At 47.4% G+C, this 20,785-nt stretch overlaps 1 protein-coding gene across 9 annotated transcripts in view; it reads left to right on the top strand.

The window, feature by feature from the left end:
• The window catches only part of ptprfa (protein tyrosine phosphatase receptor type Fa), a 210,905-nt gene that overhangs the window by 171,381 nt on the left and 18,739 nt on the right, over positions 1 to 20,785 (top strand). For 6 of the 9 annotated variants that reach the window (XM_062556610.1, XM_062556611.1, XM_062556609.1 and 3 more), the window contains 4 exons: positions 2,445 to 2,599; positions 8,010 to 8,122; positions 11,757 to 11,789; positions 13,221 to 13,318. In XM_062556610.1, the coding sequence (XP_062412594.1) occupies positions 2,445 to 2,599; positions 8,010 to 8,122; positions 11,757 to 11,789; positions 13,221 to 13,318 (399 nt within the window). The remainder of the gene's footprint in view (positions 1 to 2,444; positions 2,600 to 8,009; positions 8,123 to 11,756; positions 11,790 to 13,220; positions 13,319 to 20,785) is intronic. The other 3 variants (XM_062556618.1, XM_062556617.1, XM_062556613.1) reach the window with 1 other exon arrangement.

Genomic DNA, 20,785 nt, shown 5'->3' with positions numbered 1-20,785 from the left:
TGCGTAAGCCTCCCACCTTGACTGATGTGTGCTGTTAGGTGCAGCAGTGTGAGTGTGGGGTGTCACTCAACACAAACACACACATACACATCGCTGCACTTAACTAAGCCAGGCCGCTTTTACCGCAACCCTAAATGAGACCAAGCTGGCCCTCAAACCATCAAAAACGGGATTTGTGAAGTAAAATGCACAGCCCCCTCACTCCACACACACATACAAACACACACATTAATAAGCACCACATAAAGTCCACCCACCGGCGTTGTGTTACTACCTTCACCTTTGCTTACCTTCCACAATCAATGGGTTCCAGGTGCTATTTTAAGCTGTGCCACCCACAAACTATGCACCTGCATGCGGGCATCATGCCGTGTTGTGGCAGTCTTTCAGCGGTAAAATGGTCTTTCTATTGACCAGTGAATGAACTGAAAGCCGGCTTACAGCAAAATCTTTTTGGCCAATAATTTTTCATATCCTGGGGCACGGCTAAATCTGTGTCGTCTTTAACCTCTGAATTACTTCTGATTCTGTGTTGTCTGTCCATTGGCAACCTCTCCCATTAGAATAAAAATAGATTTAGAAAACATTGCTGTATACCCTTGAACTGCATATTATACATTATTATCATACTTAAACTTAAAAACTGAAGTCTAAAAGGCATGCATTCTTTGTCGTTGCATGTAAACAGTATACCTTGCACAACATTCCTTAGGAAAAAAAGAAGTAAGCTGTCATTTAATTGTGTTAAGTTTGTTTTAGGATACCACATGATCAAGGCACATGATCAAATGTGACCGTAGAGTAGCAGAAGTTTTACTTGTTTACAGCAAACTTCCATTGGTTACCTGTACCTATCGTGGTTTGATGTGCCTCAGTCACATCAAAGCATTTATCACCTCCCCGTCAAAGTACAGACAAAGTTGTGAATCATTCCATCTTTTACTTCCCCCTTCTTTCTTCTTATGTCATGTTCTCTTTCCTCTCTCATGACACACCCAAGTGTGTGTGTGTGTGTGTGTGTGTAGCCACCAGAGCCCCTTATGCGGGGCCGAGGGTCTCCGCCCCCGGTGATGCGCACCACTCGGCGGCCCTCTCTCGCTCGCTGTCACACGCCCTCAGACACTGTGTCGCTAAAGCGATTTGTTTGTTTGTTTTTGGAGGGGGAGCTTGTTGTCAGCGCTCGGCTTTGAAGATTTGCCGGGGCTCAGCCTCTGCGCTGCGTCCTGCCGTAATTGGTTAGATGGCGACATTTCATATAATTCCCACCCGGAAAAGCGGCTCGAGTGTAGCAGTCAGAGCAGCAAGGTGTGTGTGTGTGTGTGTGTGTGTGTGTGTGTGTGTGTGTGTGTGTGTGTGTGTGTGTGTGTGTGTGTGTGTGTGTGTGTGTGTGTGTGTGTGTGTGTGTGTGTGTGTGTGTGTGTGTGTGTGTGTGTGTGTGTGTGTGTGTGTGTGTGTGTGTGTGTGTGTGTGTGTTGTTAGTATAGTAACGCCTGCTTAACATAAACTTCAAGAGTAAGGGTTCAGGTTAGGTCACCAGAGTTCACAGTACATTGCGCATGGGACACTTTGTAGCTCATCAGATCAGGATGGTGCTTCAGGGGGTGTAACACACACACACACACACACACACACACACACACACACACAGACAATGACTCTCTCTCTCTCAAACATACTCACACACACATACGCACTATCAAAGCCCAAAAGTTCCCAAAGGTGAATCAGATTGACCCAGCACATCAAAGGCCGTGGACATCAATGAACTGCTTATAATGATTAACCTTCCTCGTCCTCACAGTCAGTGTACAGTCAGTTGGGCCTGAATTCAGTTTCCATTGTTAACCTTGGGTCATGTTTGATTGGCACAAACAGATCATTGTTGTTACAAAATCAATGTTGTCTTTAATAGTGAGGTTCAAATCCAGTGTGTTTATTTGAATTTGTATTTAATTCATTATATTGCTGTCAAAAACTCTGTTGTTATTTATTCAGGTTCATGTAGTGTGGAAGTAATGATGATGATGATGATCATTAATGATAAAAAATTATACATATGCGAATATATATGTGATTAAACCCTAGATAGGAACAGGCCATATCAGCAGGCAAAGATATTATTTTGTGCAACATTCTCAAGGAAAACTTGCTCAATCCTGATTCAGTCCATGTTTGTTGGCGCTGAATTCCTCTCAAGCAGCCCATGAAATAATCAAGCAGACACCCCTTGTGAATTTCTCTGAAAAGTGTATGGCTAACCTTGCAGCTATACGCATCAAAACAAAGGCTTTTGAACTGCCACGTGCATGATTATTTCAGTTGTGTTGTGGTTATTTCATCTCTCTCTTTCTCTCTCTCTCTCTCTCTCTCTCTCTCTCTCTCTCTCTCTCTCTCTCTCTCTCTCTCTCTCTCTCTCTCTCTTCTCTCTTCTATGTGCTTTACAGACGTTTGCAGCGAGCCCGTTCTCTGACCCGCTGACGGTGAAGATCCACGGGATGTCCCGGACCTCGGAGGACCCCGAGATGCTGTGGGTCATGGGCCCCGTGCTGGCCGTGGTCCTCATCATCATCATCGTCATCGCCATCCTGCTCTTCAAGAGGTGAGTGAGGGTCCACTCTCCTTTCACACCCTCCCTAAAGCGCTTCCCCTCCACTCCACTCAAGTCAAGTCAGAGATGTTTAGTTAGCGGATGATCCAGCCTGATCAGGACAGAACTGGAATGCTGATTGCTTGACAGGTTATATTGAGCGTTTGACAGTCTTATTGAATCGTGGCTAAAATGGGGCCAATACCGCACGGCATCTGCTTGACTCAAACTCTGAGATAATAGGTAGTGGATGCTAGGGGAGCCCAACTGGTAGAACACTATGACGCTAAACACAGAGATCATGGGTTCGACCCCAGCCGCGGCGCGACTAGCTGGGCCACCTGCACCGCACGCCGGCGACCCGGGTTCGATTCCTGCCCCGTGGTCCTTTCCGGATCCCACCCCGGCTCTCTCTCCCACTCGCTTCCTGTCTCTCTCTATTGTCCTATCTGATTAAAAGCATAAAAAAAAGTCCCCAAAAAATATGCTTAGAAAAAAAAAGAGATCATGGGTTCCATTCCCCAGGAGGAAACATGTGTTCCAATACAAATGTACAGTTTATCTGTCTAGTCCCTTTTGGGTGTATCTGCAAAATAAATAAGTGCAATTGAAGTTATTCCGAGATTCTAAGCAAGGTGGGGCATCGGAAATTGACAACAAAGGCATTAACAACAGTGTGGAACTTGTTCATCACCTTGGGCAGCCTGATAGAACTCTGTCCAAGTATTGCATTAGGCCCTGCCGCAGCTGCCTCTTTGCTTCCAGTCTGATCTCTGCTCTACCCTTAAATCTGTGCCAAGCTCCAAAGCCATTATCGGATCGGATGTCTCACCAGTAATGTCTTCATTCGTTTTTTTGTTAAGGATCTCGTCCGGAGATGCAATCCCAAAGCGACATGGAAACCCAGTATTTGCTCTGGCACATTTTAATTAGGGGGCCCGGTTGCCATGGAGGGTGTTGTACGCGGAGGATGTTTTGGTGTTTGTTTGTTGTCGTTGTTTCGCCCCGAGCGGGCCACGGGAGGGCTCGCCATGGCCTCCTCAGTGGCCCCCATTCCGTCTCTGGCTGCCGCGCTAGCGCACTGCGACTGTCCCTGGGCAAGACAGAGGCCTCTGCTGAGTCACCTCATGCTCTCTCTTTCTCTCTCTCTCTCTCTCTCTCTCTCTCTCTCTCCATCTTTCCATCTCTCTCTCTCTCACTCACTAGCCTGGCGCTAGCTCTGCTAATAATGACATCTCTGTTGTGATGCACAGTCTGGCTGCTCCCTGTCCCGTTCTGTTGCACTGGATATGTGTGCCAGTGGCGCTCTCTCTTTCTCTCTCTCTCTGCCTCTGTGTTTATTCCACTAGTTTTCTTTTTTTTCCTTCCTCAATATACTTTCCCCTTCCCTCAGCTCACTTATATTTGGTTAGTCAGCCTTTCTCTCTTCCATCATTCTGTCGTCCCCTGTCTTTCTTTTTCTTTCACTTGCTTTTTTCAGTCTAGCTCTCTCTGTCTTCTTTTTTAGTGTCCCTCCATCTTTTCCTCCTCAGCCTCTCTCTCTCTCTCTCTCTCTCTCTCTCTCTCTCTCTCTCTCTCTCTCTCTCTCTCTCTCTCTCTCTCTCTCTCTCTTCTCTCCCTTAAGTCCACTGACTTTACTTCCAAAACCCATTAGTAGCCTGTGACATTTCTTAGAAAAATTGCCTGATTAACTCATGCCCCCTTTCTTTGTCTTCTTTGCTCTTCTCTCCTCCGTTTCTATCTGCCTCTCAATCTCCCGCTCTTGTCCCCACTTCACCTGAATCTCTCTCTAAAGGACAAGAGATGCTCCGGCCATTTCGCTCCGCTCCTCGGCAAGGGCACGGGGCTTTAAAGAGCTCCAGGGATGAAGCTGTTGTCATTCAATGCTAAACCGTTAATGTAGATTTTTCTCTCTTTTTTTTCTTCTTTTTCTTCTTCTTTTCTTTGTTCCCTCCCCCAAGTACTGCCTCCACCGGATTTAAACCTAAAGTCCGCGTTGACCTGAACTCCATCCATACGTTTGTGTGTGTGTGTGTGTATGTGTGTAGATGTAATATTCTACCACAAGTCTGAATCATTCAAGGCATAATTATTTGATAGTCAAGAGATAAGATAAAGTTATGGTGTGTGCAGCAGGCCTGAATAAGTCATAAATGACATATTAGTGAAGGCCAGTCTGCCTAGTGCCGGAGGCCCTCATGTTGAGCCTCCCTCATCTCTCAGCAGTGAAATGGAGAAAGACCAGCTCGGGAGATCTCGCCACTCGCGGTCTCTCCGCTCCTGGCCTCTCCTGCCCCGGCTCCTGCTCCCGCTCCGACAATACCGTAAAACTTTCACCTAATGAGTGTTTCGCTAATGGGGTGACCTTTTCGAAATTAAAGAACACAATGTTTATTGGAGCTGGCAGGGAGGCCCAGCCTTCTTTCTCTCCCTGGGAGGAAAGTAATGAAAATCCGATGCTTCTGAAAGAAGCCGTCGGCCACTGGGAAAAAAAAAGCTAAGTGTGTCACCTGGCCTTATAAAGAAAATGTAGGAGAATGCAGAAGGCAGCTAACTTGCCTTCATGGCTTTCTCTATCTGCCTCCCTCCCTCCCTCTCTGTCTTTATGTCTTCTCTTTTTTTTCTTCTCCTCTTTTAAAATATACCTCTTTGTCCTCATTTCATCATATCTGCATCTGTGCTGGCTGATTCCCCCCGTTTTCTCCCTTCCTCTCCTCCATCTTCACGGGCTCTAGCCAGAGGGGCTGTGGTTCAAAGCCGTCAGTCTCCAAAAAACTGCTGCGTCTGTTGCCTCGGCCAGACGCGTGTTGCAACAGCAAACCCACAGCCAGCGACCTGGATTCACCTGCGCGGCAGAAAAGCGGCACCCCCGGCATCACCTCCCGATTCCACCCACCCCCCCCCCCCCCCCCATCAGCACCCGCAGTGGGCCGTTAACGACAAACGGCGGTGGTGATGCGCGAGCGCCCCAGAAAGCCTACGCGAGCGCCAGTGATATCTCCGGCCCCCTTTTCCCCATACCGATTCCACTGCCTCGGGCGCCTCCTTGTCCTCCTCTTGCCTCTTCTTCCCCCCTCGTTTTTCTGCGTGTAAAGGAGGGAAGCCTTGTGAAGAGAGGGGGGAAAAACGATATTAGAAAGACTGAAAAATGGAAGAAAGTACGTGTATGCGATTATCACAGCAGCAGGGATTTAGATCTGGGGCCTTCGGAGGAAAACCTCATTTTCTAAATGTCAGCGCAGACATCTGAATAAAACCGGAGGCTGAGGGAAATAAGGAGAGGTGGAGGAGAGAGGGAGATGGTGTGTGTGTGTGTGCGTGTGGAAGAGGGGGTGCTGTAAGTAAAGAGCTCGTAAGTCAGGTGCTGTTACCGTCCTCCACACTGGCTTGGGAGGAAGAGGGTGGGGGGTGCTGGGTGGCATCTGTGCTTGCTGACAGCCTATAATTTAATCTTCTTTCTCTCCCTTTTTTCCCTCCCTCCCTCTCTCTCCCTCTCTCTCTCTCTCTCTCTCTTTCTCCTGCTCTACCTATCTGTCTTCCTTTCTCCACCTCACCTGTCTCCTTTCCTTGTCTCTCTTTCGCACTCTCTCCCTTTCTCCTCCTCCTGCCTATATATCTCTCTTTCTGAACTTTACCCCTCTTTACTCTCTTTCTCTCTCCCTCTCTCCATCTCTTTGTGCACCTGTTTTTTTTTTTCTGTGGACACAGCAAACAGGAAAGGTGGGTAATGTGTTCTTGCTTTTGCTCCCTCTCTCCCTCCCTCTCTTTTTCTCTCTCTCCTTCTGTGTTGGTGCTGTTTTGCTCCCTTTCTCCTTCCCTCCCTCCCTCCCTCCCTCCCTCCCTCTCTCTCTCTCTCCCTCTCCCTCCCTCTCTCTCTGACTGTGCTGTTTTGCTGCCTCTGCGTCCCCCGCTGTGCGTTGTGAGTGTGTGAGCGTTGATGGCCCCTCCGCCTCCGTCTCGTCCCTCACTGTCAGCCTCCCGCAGGCACAGAAGAGGGCCCTGCGTTTGACTGATGCCATTGTTCATGTCACCGTGTGTGCTGTGGCTCTGTCACATACCCACGATCTCTATGATGGGCTGGGTTTAGACGTGACCGTGTCTTTGTGTTTGTGTGTAAGTATGTGTGTGTGTGTGTGTGATAGCCATACTTTGAGGGTGGTAGAATGGTGGTAAAAGGTAGGCTACTGATACAGAATGAATGTGTGTGTGTGTGTGTGTGTTAGTTAGTGGTTCGTTAGAACTTATGTCTGGTTGAATCAAAATGTAAATATCCTTATATCATCCTCAAATTAGGGCCTTTTTGTGTGTGTATGTTTACAGTGTGGTGTTCAGTGTTGTCTGTTGTACCATATAATCCATTCCAAGCCAAAGTACAGAGGGATCTACAGTAAGCTATAAATCCCAATTCTTAAACCTCATCTCAAACACTGACTGGATGTGTATTGATATTTGACATGTAAAATATTCCCCTCACACTCACAAGCATTTGAGTCACATGTGTACCCTGTCTGTCTCTTTGTACACTTTTACCCTTGCCCAGATTAGCAGGATTAGCAGCTTTGCTACCACCGCGACTGCTAACATCTGCTCGTCTGGTCGATGTTAGCGTAGCGGCTGCTATACATCTGCTTTTCTGGAAGGCGTTAGCATAGTGGCTGCTAACAGCTGCTTCTCTGGGAAATGTTAGCATAGCCATAGCAGAGCTTTGGGTCTGGCTGTCGTAATTAGCCAGCCTGGCTGACACCTGAATGAGCTGCTAATTGCGCAGGCTGTTTGTTTGCGCTCTTTGGTTGCTGGGAAATTAAAGGTTTTGGAAAGAGCACAACTCAAAAAGCTGCAGCTCCACTTTGCCTCCAGCTGTGAGGAGTGAAGAGCCACTTTTTCACCCATACACACACACACATACACACACACACACACACACACACACACACTCAAAAGTGCACACACACACACTGATGTGTAATTAGCACTGGCACGTGTGTGTGCAGAGACTCTGACATCATCCCAAGGTAGTGAACTTCAGTGTGAGGAGAAGTGGTGTTTACACTAACTCCGAAGGTGTGATTGCACTCTTCCATGTTTATATTTATCCTCAAGGGCTGTGTTTAGACGGCAGACGTTTTCTGCCTTGCCTGTTTTTCATCCTCTTGAGTAGCCACAACACAAAACTAATCATACATCTACAAATGTGTGTATTTATGCATTACATGTTCTTGTGTGTGTGTCTTTGTGTGTTTATGGGCGTGTGCATGTTTTCCTGTGTTTCTGTGTGTGGATTATAGTGGGGGTTTTTTTGTTTGTGTGTGTGTGTGTTTGTGTGTGTGTGTGTGTGTGTGTGTGTGTGTGTGTGTGTGTGAGAGAGAGACAGTTTTGTGTGTTCTTCTTTTTCACGATTTCTGCATGTGTGTGTGCCTATCAGGAAGCGCACGTCTCCCTCCACCAAAGACGAGCACTCTACCGGGGTGAAGGACTGTCTGCTGGCTCATTCCTCCGACCCTGTGGAGATGAGAAGACTCAACTACCAGACACAAGGTGTGGCAGCACACACACACACACACACACACAGACTGACGCATTCTCTTGTGGTCTCACTTTCTCTGGTATACAGACTTTCTCCATCTCTCTCTCTGTCTCTCTCACACACACACACACACATACATTCTCTTGTGATTTCTCTTTCTCTGGCATATTCACATACACACACACTCACTCTCTCTTTTTTTTTTCAAAAACTCACTTCTCTGTCTCTCTCTCCCTCTCTTGTGCCTTCTCTGTCTTTCTGTCTCACTCAAGCACATACACACAAAAAGTATAGTTTTGGTTATTATCTCAGACTGAGCCAGCCTTATCCTTTGGAGACATCAACTCAGTCCTCCTCCCACACGTCCCCTGTGCACCTGTGGCACAATCAGTGGCCTTCTGCTCAACCTCCAGCTAGTTCCCTCTGTCTGCAGCCTAATAACAAAGGGAGCACGGAACACACTTATTCAGGCTCTGATGTCCATCCATGTGGACTAGTGGCCCTGGCCTCATCTCATCTGTGAGATTTGCTTGACGTTAACAAGATGGGCGAATGCACAGCGCTCCTCTGACCCCTAATCACGATTTGACCTTCACAGACGGCTGCAGAGGACGCCCAAGTCGTGTTAATCATCCTTTTAATGCGGTCGCCAAATCCGGGTCTCTCTCTCTCTCTCTCTCTCTCTCTCTCTCTCTCTCTCTCTCTCTCTCTCTCTCTCTCTCTCTCTCTCTCTGTCTCTCTCTCTCTCTCTCTCTCTCTCTCTCTCTGCTTGTTGCTTACGCTCAGTAAACCTGGGTCATGTGTGTGAGGACAAAGTTGTATGTTCACAGTTGTGTGCGCAGATTTAGAGCAAGGATGTCGTTTACAGCGGTGGCGGTCGGGTCACCCTGTGGCTCTATGAGTTTCATTTCAAAAGACATTTTTTTGAAAAGCTGCTGGAAACACGGCCAGTGACATATCCAGCCAAACCGTCGACCATTTAAGGGCACAGCGCTCCACACAGAGGCTGACTGGAGGTAACGTGTGTCCCCTGTAGAGGTCAGAACTGAAGCAGCGTAGGTGGACAGCAGAACATATGTCTCAGCCTCATGTAAAGGCCATGGATTTACATATTGCATATACTGTAGGCATTTGCTGTTAATATTGCGCTATTTAGACCTGAGCGAACCTGAGGACGCTAAATGCGGAACGCGTTGTTCGCTCTGAAAGAAAGCGAGTAAAAGTCAACAGTGTGCGGTAGAGCGATCCTTTTTTATTGCTATTTAAATGTTCCTGCGTTCTACCTGCACCTAATCAGGCTGTGCGTGGTACCGGAGTGATTTGGAATATTGTACTATTCACATTAGGGATGGGCGATAGATACAAACCTTGAAACTGTATCACAATATTTCATAGTATTTTTGGTGATTGCACTATAAATGACAAAATAGTACTACTCATCATTTACTCTGCTACAAGTCACGTCAGCTTACAGTCTTGAGAGCCATGCAAGCACATAAAAGTAAAACTTGTTCCTGAACATGAATATTCTTTTCATTCAGTCATGCTTGTTCCTGCTCTACATGTAAGCTGCCCACCTTGCAGTTCATGTGTAAACATGTCATGAACTATATCACTAATTTCGCAATATGACAGATTGTCATCATGCGAAGGAGTTCCACTGGTATATCGATAATGATACGATGTGGCACATGCATAATTTACATACCACACCAGGTACTCTTGAGTGGCATTTACAGGTAATTTTGTTATGAATACATTATAGACTGGACATGATTTATTTGTGCTATTAACTCGCACATGAATACATTTACATTTACATATGCACGTGTAGCTGATGTTAGATACATGCATACATCCATACATACACACACACACACACACACACACACACACACACACACACACACACACACACAATTTCTTTAGTGATCAGGTTACTGATATAGTGAAACGTTTCTATAGGTATGTCTTTTCATAGAGAGAAATTCCTTGTTGTGTTCTGTCCTATATCAACAGAGGTCTGGTCTGGTTTGAGGATGGCCCGTGCGCTTCACTGTAATACACTCCCGCGGCAGCAGTCATCTGGAGGTGCTCAGGCTTCCACTTGTCTGTGTAATTAAGAAACCTGTTCGGCTCCGCCAAACGAGTCCAATGGAGAACAAGAGCAGTCTCCGGACTGACCATCCCAAAATGAGAAACGACTTTCAATTAGCTGGGTGTCAGTCAGCGGCGGGCCAATATTAGCATTGCGCTTTCTGTGCACTCGCCGTACAGTAGAGCTGCCCAGAAGTGTATACTGGATTGTGCCGCCTGCATTCCTCGAGTGAAACGAGAGGTATAGAAACACACCTTTTACTATTTCTCGCAAAACCATTAGTCTGATTTCTTTCTTTCTTTTTTTTTCTTTTTCGTTTGTTTCCCTGCCAATTCCGCCGTGAAATGCTAGTCTTTGACAGAGTAATGATGGTGCCATTTAGAAAGATCCAGAAGGTAGACAAGGTGCTGCGTTTGGCCTTTTTAATGTGGAGATAAAGCATTAGTCACCTCCATCCTCATTCTCGTCTGAAGGACTCCGGGTGGATGTGAACCGTAAGTCACCCGTTCTCAACAGGTTTTCTTTTTTTTTTGTAAGGATATAGAGAGGGTGGTGGCGGTTGTTGAGAGAGAGCTACAGGCCCAACTGGTTAATTAAAGAAACTCATTGTGGAGAGAGTGAGCTTTGAACTCGGAAGAAGGAATTAAGTTGGGCTGAGTCACCAGGGAGAGCCTCTTTATCTCTTTTTCGCTCTCTCGCTTTCTTGATCTCTCCCGCCTGCACTACAGTAGGCTTCGTCTTCCACTCCCAGATTCCAGTTCCTTCTCCTCCTCTTTCACTTTCTCTCTCTCTCTCTCTCTCTCTCTCTCTCTCTCTCTGTCTCTCTCTCTTTCACAAACTCTCACTCTCTGTGGGTGTTTCAAAAGCTAAATCTCCCTTGAAAACCTTGTGCCTCCACTCTGCTCACCTTTGGTGGAAGGTGTAGGAGAGATTTGCATAAATGTTTTTCTGATGTGTTGATATAAATAGATGTAATAGATTCCCAGGTCTCAGGAAACACCATTCACTCTCACACACACAAACAAACACACAAACACACACAACCTCTCTGTACCATCCCTAACTTGAAATCTAAGGAAAATAGAAGCCAAATAAATAAAATATGAAAGCAAAAGGAGAGAAAGAGAAAAGAAGCCTAAGTGACCATGAGACACTCATGCATATATCTGCCCTTGAGCTTTTCTGAACCAGACTACAGAAGTTCTCCAGGCCCAGTTTCAAGGTGCTCTGGGAATTGCTACAGAATTGCAAGTGTTTTGGTAACATATGACTCAAGGGCAGGACCAAACACTCAGACCCAGACGGCCCCAGACAGACAGGCAGGCAGATCTTGGCCTCTAAGCTCCTGTCCGTCTCTCCTCTACTCTGTTCTCTCCTCTCAGAACTTCACTGCACTGTTCTCTGCGTCGCTCTATTTATTCCTGTCCCTGTTTCCTGTCTCTGCACTGGGGGCGCTACTGTTCGGCGGTCGGTTTTTCCCGTTAATTATTTCTTTTTTGTTTTGGTTTTTTTTTGTTAACGGCCCTGCCCCCGTTTTCTCTCCGCAGGTTCCAGCGCCCCCATCTGCCCGAATACTCCAAGTTAGTTTCCAGACCTCCTTTTCTGTGCTCTTTTCATCCGTTTTCCTCTCTCTCTCCTCCTCGTCTCTTATCTCTTTAGCATCCCTCCTTCCGCTCTCTATCTGAAGGGTCATTTCTTATTCCACAGTTCTTTGTTGACATGCTGACGGAAAAATAATCACAGACAGAAGATGAGTGTTTCATCCAAAGTCATCCTTTTTCTTTTCTGTCTGCACGCCAAAGTGCAATTTTTCATATTAATGTGATGTCAACTAAAAACAATAGAAATGGACAAAACCTCCCTGAAGGTTGGCATCTGTGATGGCTGGTTGAAATGACCCTTCTCCCATCCTCCTTCCTCCCTCTTATCTCATTCTATTTTTCTGACTTTCTCTCTCATGCTCTTTTTTTTCACTCTCTCTTTCACACACCCTCTCTCCCTTTTTTTTCAACCTCTCTCTCTCTCTCTCCCCTCTGGAATGTCATGGGGGCACCTTCCTCTTGGCCCCTTCATGCCAGGCCAAACCACCCAACTGCACCGTTGGCTGTGCAGTTTAAGTCACGCTACAGTGCACACACACATGGGGCTGTCCGCCGCCACCACCACCACCACCACCACACCCATCACCCACCCCCCTCCCTCGACCTCCCCCCCCCCCCACCTCCTCTCCACAGGCTTCGTCTGAGCGCTCATCGGCGAGAACATTCCAGAAGCGAGCTGGATGGTTGTGAGAGAGAGCGAGTGGGAGGATGAGGTCGGGAGTCAGCACTGTAGCTTCAGATCTGAAACGAGGAATAAACTAAAAAACATTTTAAATTAAAAAGATAAAGCTCATCAGACATGAGAGAGAGGTACTGAAGTTAAGGGGTTGGGGTTTATGAGGCTTATGGCAGGTAGTGTAAGAAGGGTGATATTGGAGGCAGACATATTGGTACTCACTCAGCGCCGGAGCCCTCTCCCCCTCCCCAGGCTCTCTTGCAGCACCACCGGCCAATGAGCATGCGCCTTCGCTCACCCACCTCACCAATTGTGTGCCTACACAGCATGGTGTTACACAGCTGTGTCAGAACTCATTCTCCTCTTCCATCTGTCTCCCTCTCTCTCTCTCTCTCTCTCTCTCTTCCTCCTCTCACTTTCTCTCTCTCTCTCTCCTCTCACTTTCTCTCTCTACCTCTACCTCACTTGTTTTTTTCTATCTCTTTGTTTCACTCACCGGGCGCAAAGCTTCCTCACAAGCATCTGCGTCATCTTGTGGCTCATCATTGTGTGAAAGTAGTAGTTACCTGTGTGTCTATTTGTGTATATTTCCATTACTATTGTTTATCTGTGTGTGTGTGTGTGTGTATGTGTCTGTGCGTGTGTTTGTACACACACACTATTGTTTTTTGTGCTGCAGCACTAACACCTGTCCGTATGTGAGGAGTATCTGACAGCTTCTGTCTCTGTTGTAGGAATGAGGGAGCACCCACCCATCTCCACGTGTGACCTGGCCGACCACATCGACAGACTCAAAGCCAACGACAGCCTGCGCTTCTCCCAGGAGTACGAGGTAGGCACTGAACACCAAGCTCCCTAAGGCGTGCCCCTCTGGCAAAAGAAGCCAAGGATGGCACATCTCAATAGCCTACCACTCCCAAAACAAAAACACAGCAAATAGCATGTACTGTACGGCTACATCACATAATGACCAGGATCAAAAATGAGCCATAAGGCAGTGACAAAACTGTGGGAAACTGACTAGAACTTGTAGGGTGAATATGTCGTGTCACATGAATTGGTTAAAAGGTACACGTCAATGTGAAGTATGAGCCTTTGGCTGTGAATTAATGTCTTGGAGAGCTGGTATAGGGCACTGGAAAGTGGGCCTGACTCAGTTGTGGGAGGTTTGGAATGTCCTCAGGTCAGACGTGGGAAGTTGAGGCCCGTGGAAAGAAAAATCAGCTGAATCAGCGCTCCCAGAGAGATATATAAATATTTACATATTTGTTTGTTTTTGTAGCTTACTGTACTGTGTCGTGTTAATTCCGTGGAAAAGTAACGCCCTGCACTCTACCCACCCGCCTCCCTCTCCACCTCATTCCATATGAGCGTGCACAGAAGCTACTCCCAGCTTAATCCAGTGGCTCTTCTCAAATCAACATTTCCTCCAGTCACGCTGTGTGTCGTACATGACATGCCGCCACGGCTTATTTGTTAGTTCCAGCTTTGTGGTCGTAACCCCTAGCCAGTGAGAGCATGGCGCACCACATCGCTTTCACGAGAGAGAGAGAGAGAGAGAGAGAGAGAGAGAGAGAGAGAGAGAGAGAGAGAGAGAGAGAGAGGAGGGATCCTGATAAAGAATGCATGAGTTCCGCTGCCTTCCTAAAGAATATTTTCTTCCTTTGCATTTACCTACTGTAAGGAAGCCAGTGAGGGATTATTGCTTGTTGATGTCCTACAAAGGGAAGTCATTTCCATTTAAAGTGGTAAATTTCGGAGAGGATAAAGCGGGACAGATGGGCGCTCTGTTTGCCACCAGGGGAGGGGAGCGATTCACATTAATTATAAAGCATCACCTCCACCAACTTACTTTTCTTTTTTTTTGTTGACTATTTTCTTGTTTTTCCAATCCATCCCTTCACACTCACACAAACACACACCAATGCACATAAATTCACACACAAACACGCACGCTCACATGCTTCACCCCCTCCCTTCCCTTGCATCTGGGAGTTTGTGAGGAAAGATGCTGTGTTATAAACTAGACCTCAAGAGCCACGGCCTTTAAAAAATACCTAAAAAAAACAAGCAAGGCGTCAACAGCCGGAGCCATATAATTAGACCAGTGTTTGAGATGAGTGACCCGAGACCCACAGTCCACACACACTCCTTACCGATTGACTCCATCAGGTGTGGTTTGAGTGGATTAGACCTACGGTTGACCTACAGGTAAACAGCAGACTGTCCCTGTTGGGAAGGGATCACACTGACCAGGGGCAAGCGGAAGGTTTTCTATTGTTCAGTAGCGGGAAAGGAGCTTAGCATTAAACTTGTTTGTTTTGACTTTCTTAAAGAAGCCTAAGGCTCATCAGCGTCAGTTTCATGTGCCCTAGGAACATGTCAGACATTCTAACCAATCAATGCAACACATTTGTTTCTGTTGTACAATTCTGTTGAAATGAGTGCTTAAAAATCACTTTGTAACAAGGTAGAGCTTTGTTAGATTTGAAATAATTATTATGGTCTGAGCGTTGTGTTATGCTTTTCCTCTGCCGCTTTGTTATTTCTTGTGTGATCTGCTAGGAGTGCACCTATTGCGAGTACAGCAGGTGAAATTCATTTGTTTTTTGGTTTGTTTTAATGAGCCGGTCTGTTGTGATGTCGAGAGCTGTTGAGAGTAGGATGCCTCGAGGAAACGTTCAGATTTTGTTGTTTTGTAGTAAAAGGGGAAAGGAGGAAGTCATCTAGGAGAACATCAGTGAAATCACACAGCCGCTAACAGCTAGTGATCAGTGTGTCTGGTCAGCACAGACTCCATCCCACGCACTCAAAAGTGCCATCATTCACACAGACTTGCACCCTTGCACACCCACGCATACACATGCCTATGCAGTATGCACACTCATTAAACAGGAACTTTCATTCTCCCTCTCTCCTTTACTCTCTCTCACATGCTCTTACACACACACACACACACACACACACACACACTCATACACATACACACCAGCCTATTGGCTCATCACGTCAGCCGTCTCTCGAAGCGTCAGAGCTTGAAATTAAAGGTTCATAATGCATCCATTAAAGAGTGGAGCCATTCCAAATCCACACGGCTTGTTAGATCTTTAACTCTGACAGATAAGTGAGCAGCCACCGTGCACGCACATAGAGAGCTCTCATTGGTCCTGAAATTAGCACAAGCTTAATGTAGTCATCAGCCCTCACTCTTGGGGTAAACGCTCCTAAAATGAAGTGGATTTAATTGATTAAAAATAAAGCAAAGACCAACCCCGACAAAGGAGTCATGAATTAGAGATTCACTAAAATGGAAAGCGAGTAAATAATAGAAGAAAAAACCTCAGAGACCTTGTGGAAGCAAAATGAAAATAAGTGGGTTCCTCGGTAACTGTGGACAAGGATAAACTTACATACTTTCTAGCTCTCTTTTTTTCTCTTTTTCTTTCTCTCTCTTTCGCTCGCGCTCTCTCTTTCTCTCTCTCTCCTCTCGCTCTCTCTTTTACGCTGTGAATAATGATAGTCCTCTGCAGTCCACTGTACCCCAGGGACTTTTAAAATGGAACTCCAATGCATTAAATTTAATACACATTTTACTTCAATACCAACAGTGGCTATTTCCAGCTTAATGTACCCAAGTCCTCATTTTCGACCGTGGCCATTGTTCCATTAATTGTGAGAATGATTTACCTGAGCGTCCCTAACAGACTATCCTGCCGAAGCTAAGAGTAGTCACCCCCCTGGCTGCACACTCCCTGTATTTATAATACGTTTCTATAATGTCTGGGCTTTATGGAGGGATGCCAGTGATTACTCGTGTGTGTGTATACACCACAGTGCTTAAATTGAGCTGGGATAGTGTATTAAACATTGATGCCCAGTTTGGCTGGTCATCTTCACCTTGGGAGATGGGTGCTGACGAGGGAAGACTTCCCATCCAACCAGCAGTAGCTACTTTTGGCTCTGCCTTGGGTCTTCTGTTTGGATCTGCACTCCTGTTGAACTTGCAGTCTGTCGCCTTTTTATTTTTATATATATGTAGCTGTGTGTGTGTGTGTGTGTGTGTGTGTGTGTGTGTGTGTGTGTGTGTGTGTGTGTGTGTGTGTGTGTGTGTGTGTGTGTGTGTGTGTGTGTGTGTGCTAAGGTAGCCAGGCACCAGAAATATCTTTCCAGCCCATCATGGCAGTAGCTCACAGGGGAGTTGCTCGCTTAGAAAGCTTTTGCTCTGCCGGATTCTCTCTCGTACCCAACTGGAGACAGTCGGGATGTTGATTGGTTGTGCCATACCTGCTTTGGCACATTTACTGAGTAAAGAGGAGAGACGTCCCTTTCATTCACTGATACACAGAAAATTGGGGCCTGACCATATGCTCCGCCGGAGTATGTGTATGTGTGTGCGCCCGTGTGTGTGTGTATGTGTGTATGTGTGCGCGCCCGTGTGTGTGTGTGTGTGTGTGTGTGTGTGCATGCGCGTGTGTTTTAGGAAAAATAAAACGTGATAAAGCAGAAACTATCAAGCCATGACACTTAGAGACGGTGTGCAAAACAGTTCATTTCCCCGCTCCGCTGCTAATGTACGCACTGGGAAGACAACAGGTGCTAATCAGCCTTTGCAGGAGATGGAATCACATCTTAATGTTCCTCCTTAGATTAGGGTGATCATACGGCAAATGGAAACCCCACACACACTCTCCCTTTCTCTTTCTCTCTCTCTCTCTCTCTCTCTCTCTCTCTCTCCCTCTCTCTCTCTCTATCATTTCCCTTATTTGTCAAAGCTGTAATTGTTCTCTTTTTCTACCTGTCTACCTTCTCTCTGTCGTGATGTTTCACTTCTTTTGCCATCTCTCTCTCCCTCTCTCTATCTGTCTCTCCGTCTGTCTGTCTGTCTTTCTTTCTCCACTTGTATTGTGAAGCCATTTCTGCTGTGTGAGAGGCTCTTTAGTGATCACTGTGTGTGTGTGTGTGTGTGTGTGTGTGTGTGTGTGTGTGTGTGTGTGTGCGTGTCTGTGTGTGTCTCGCACGTGCTTGTCTCCCTCCCTGGCTGGAGCGTCTGACAGGTGTCATAAATATCGCTGCATCCAGGCTTCCGCCAGGATCAGAGTGAAGCTTATTGTGGAGTCTGTCGCTGCATTGTCTTTAGGAGACAGAAAACTCACACATACACACACACACACACACACACAGCTACCAGAGCACTCCGCCAGAGCCAGCTGCTTTAGACAGGCTGTCAGCTGCCTCTGAGACGCCCATTCATTCACCCTGAGAACACACTAGCACTACCTGGATACACACACACACACACACACACACACACACACACACACACACACACACACACACACACACACACACACACCAGCCAGACGGACCAGAGGGGGCTAGGGCCACTCACTGATGGAGGAGGTTGGATGGTACCTGTTTGTCACCATGAGAAGGCATCACATAATGTTAATATGAATGGTGAAGTAATTGACATGTACAGTATCTGTGTACAAGTGTTCAGGGCCAACAGGGGAATAGTTTAAGAAACAACATGTAAAGACCTCCATTTCTCTAGGAAAGCGGCTTTATCATTGCATTAAGCAACCAGATATCAATTGATTCTCACCCCCCTCTTATTTGACCCCAGAGTGGCAGGGAATCGGTGACCTCTGGCCCCGATGTGGGCCGGTGCTGGGCTAGATGTGGTTCTCACGTGGGCTGTCAGAGGCATGTAGCATGTCACTGCAGGAGAAAGTCTTTTCTCTGGCTCGGATGGCTTGGGTCTGTAAGCTGTGGCCTAACATCTGCCGTCCCACACTCCAAACACAAAGCGTACAACCCCAATTAAAGTTGATGAGAATTAGAGGGATATCTCTCCGATTCAGGAGGGTGTTTAAATGTTATCAGCCGCTTGCTGGCTTTGGATGGAGCCAGTCAAAAACAAACCGAAACTTTTCCCAGAGTGAAAGGAAAAAGCGAGAGAGTAAAGGGGAGGGGGAGAGAGAGAGAGAGAGAGGAGGGATGGAGCGAAATCATCTCCGTGTAGCGAAACTGGATTTTCATCGCCTGGGCTAATTCCTCTCCCCGTGCCAGATTTTAGCTGCAGTATCTCCCGCATACAGAATTACCCATGGCTCTCTCTGTCTGCTGGAGTGCTTTTTGGGTGGGTACCTCATTCCCCCGTCTGGAAGAAAGAGGGCTGTGTGTGTGTGTGTGTGTGTGCGCGTGTGTGCGGATTGATCACAGCAGCAGCGAAGGAACAAGCGAATGGATTGGGGGAGGGGGGGAGCCAATGGAAGCGTGGTGACAAGCACAGTAACTGACACCCACGTCAGGGGCCCGTGAGGACGAAAGGGGGGGTGGGGGGATTGATAAGGTGTGTGGATGGAGAGAGCAGGAAGGGGGGGGGGGGGGTGCATTAGAGCTAATGTGTGTGATTTGTCAGCATGTGCCAGCGCCGGAAGCTTTACCTAACAGGCTGTTAAATAAGATGTGCAGTCAAAGCCCTCTGGGCCGCTACCGCCGTCATTATTATTATCAAGCAGACAGACGCCACAGACGAGACCTACAGTGCGGCAACAGGGAAAGGCAAGCGGCTGCACCGGCCTCTCCAGTCTCTCACGCACGCACACACACACACACTTCCACGCCTTCCTAACGTCGGCTCGATTCTTGTTTTCGCACCGCGGCACGTCTCAGTGCTGTCACTCAGTGAGGTTGCCATGGCACCCTGGTTGATCAGGCCACCTCGACCACCATTCCAATCTATGTTTTCCCCTTGGGGATTGGCTGGTCGTGATTTTGATTGATTGTGTGTGTGTGTGTGTGTGTGTGTGTGTGTAAACGTGTTTGTTTACATGTGTGTCAATTTTCATGTGCATGATGGTTCACATGTGAGTGTGTTTGTGTGTGTGTGTGTGTGTGTGTGTGTGTGTGTGTGTGTGTGTCTGTGTGTATGCTCGTACGTACGTGTGTGTGTGTGTGTGTGTGTTTGTTATTCTGATGATGTCGGATCAGCAGTAAGAGCGGGCGAGGTCAATACTGAATAACATTTGACTGCGCGGCATTATTGAACTGGAAAAGGGGCCTTTGTTGAGAGCCAGCGATCGATGCGGAGCTCAGATCTGCCATCAGTAAACACAGAGAGAGAGAGACCCCTCAACCCCCCTCGCCCCCCTCAACCCCATCCAGTGCTCTGACCGGCTACCTCTCACCTCCAAAACGCACTTACTTCTCACTCAATCACTCACACACACACACACAAACAAAACACCCTCACTTTCTCTCTCACTTCGTCACATTGTCTGTCTTCTTGATGGTTCTCACTCTTTCCCTCCTTTCACGTACTGTAATGTCAGTCTCACTCTCTTTTTCTGTCTCTGTCTCTCTCTCTCTCTCTCTCTTGATCTTTTTTCCTCAGTCTCACACTCCTTCTCGCCCTCTGTCTTTGTGTCGGTCTCCTCACTTCTAAAACTGCAAGCAGACAGCAGTTCCCCCGCTGTAAATAAACCGAGAGTGCAAAATCATCGGAAGCAACACCAGCCTGTCTGTCATTCAGCACCTTTTTATTTTTTTATTTTCTTCTGGAGGACCCAGGTAGCTGCTGACGCCAGCCCGAGTTCTTCTGGAACCCCGGGTTCTGCCGCTGATCTGTGCCAGATCAAAAGCGGGGTCCGTCTCGGAGTCCCGTACGCGCCAGCTACCTGGGGATCGTGCCCGAAACCACCTAATGAGTTGGCACTCTCCGTGCCAGATCATAGCGCATCGCAGGACACCACCTTTTGTTTTTGAACCAAGCAGCACACCAAAAAAAAGTGGGGTAGATAGATGCGTACAGTCTTGATGAGTCTCTCGTCTAGCGAAGGAGCCTCCTCCTGTCCAAGGCTGTCAGCCGGCAAAGCTGAGCCCGTACTTTCCTGGCGCTTGACTTTAATGTCACAACTTCCTGCTGCCCGCAGGCAGAGCAGAGGAGGAAGGAGGCAGCAATAGGAGAGGAGAGGAGAGGAGGGGAGGCTTCTCTTTCAGCCTTGGGGTGGGGGTGCTGACTCGAGACCTGGGCAACTTCTCGACCTTACTGCTGATGCAAAGGTCTCACTTTTTCAGTGAATGTGTGTGTGTGTGTGTGTGTGTGTGTGTCGATGGGTTTACCTCCTGAGAGGCCGCTTGATTTCCTCACAGGGGTGAGAGTTTGCTGCAGAGGTATCAGAGTGCCTGACGGCCTAGTGACATTAAGGTGGGCTCCAGAGGTGGCCCTGACACTAAGGGTAGGAAGGGCAGCTGGAGGTGGGGCGTGTGAGGGGAAAGGTGACATGGCCGAGGA

This window comes from Sardina pilchardus, chromosome 15, assembly GCF_963854185.1.
Source record: "Sardina pilchardus chromosome 15, fSarPil1.1, whole genome shotgun sequence".
NCBI lineage: Eukaryota > Metazoa > Chordata > Actinopteri > Clupeiformes > Clupeidae > Sardina > Sardina pilchardus.
This window is presented reverse-complemented; position numbering and strand designations above follow the sequence as displayed.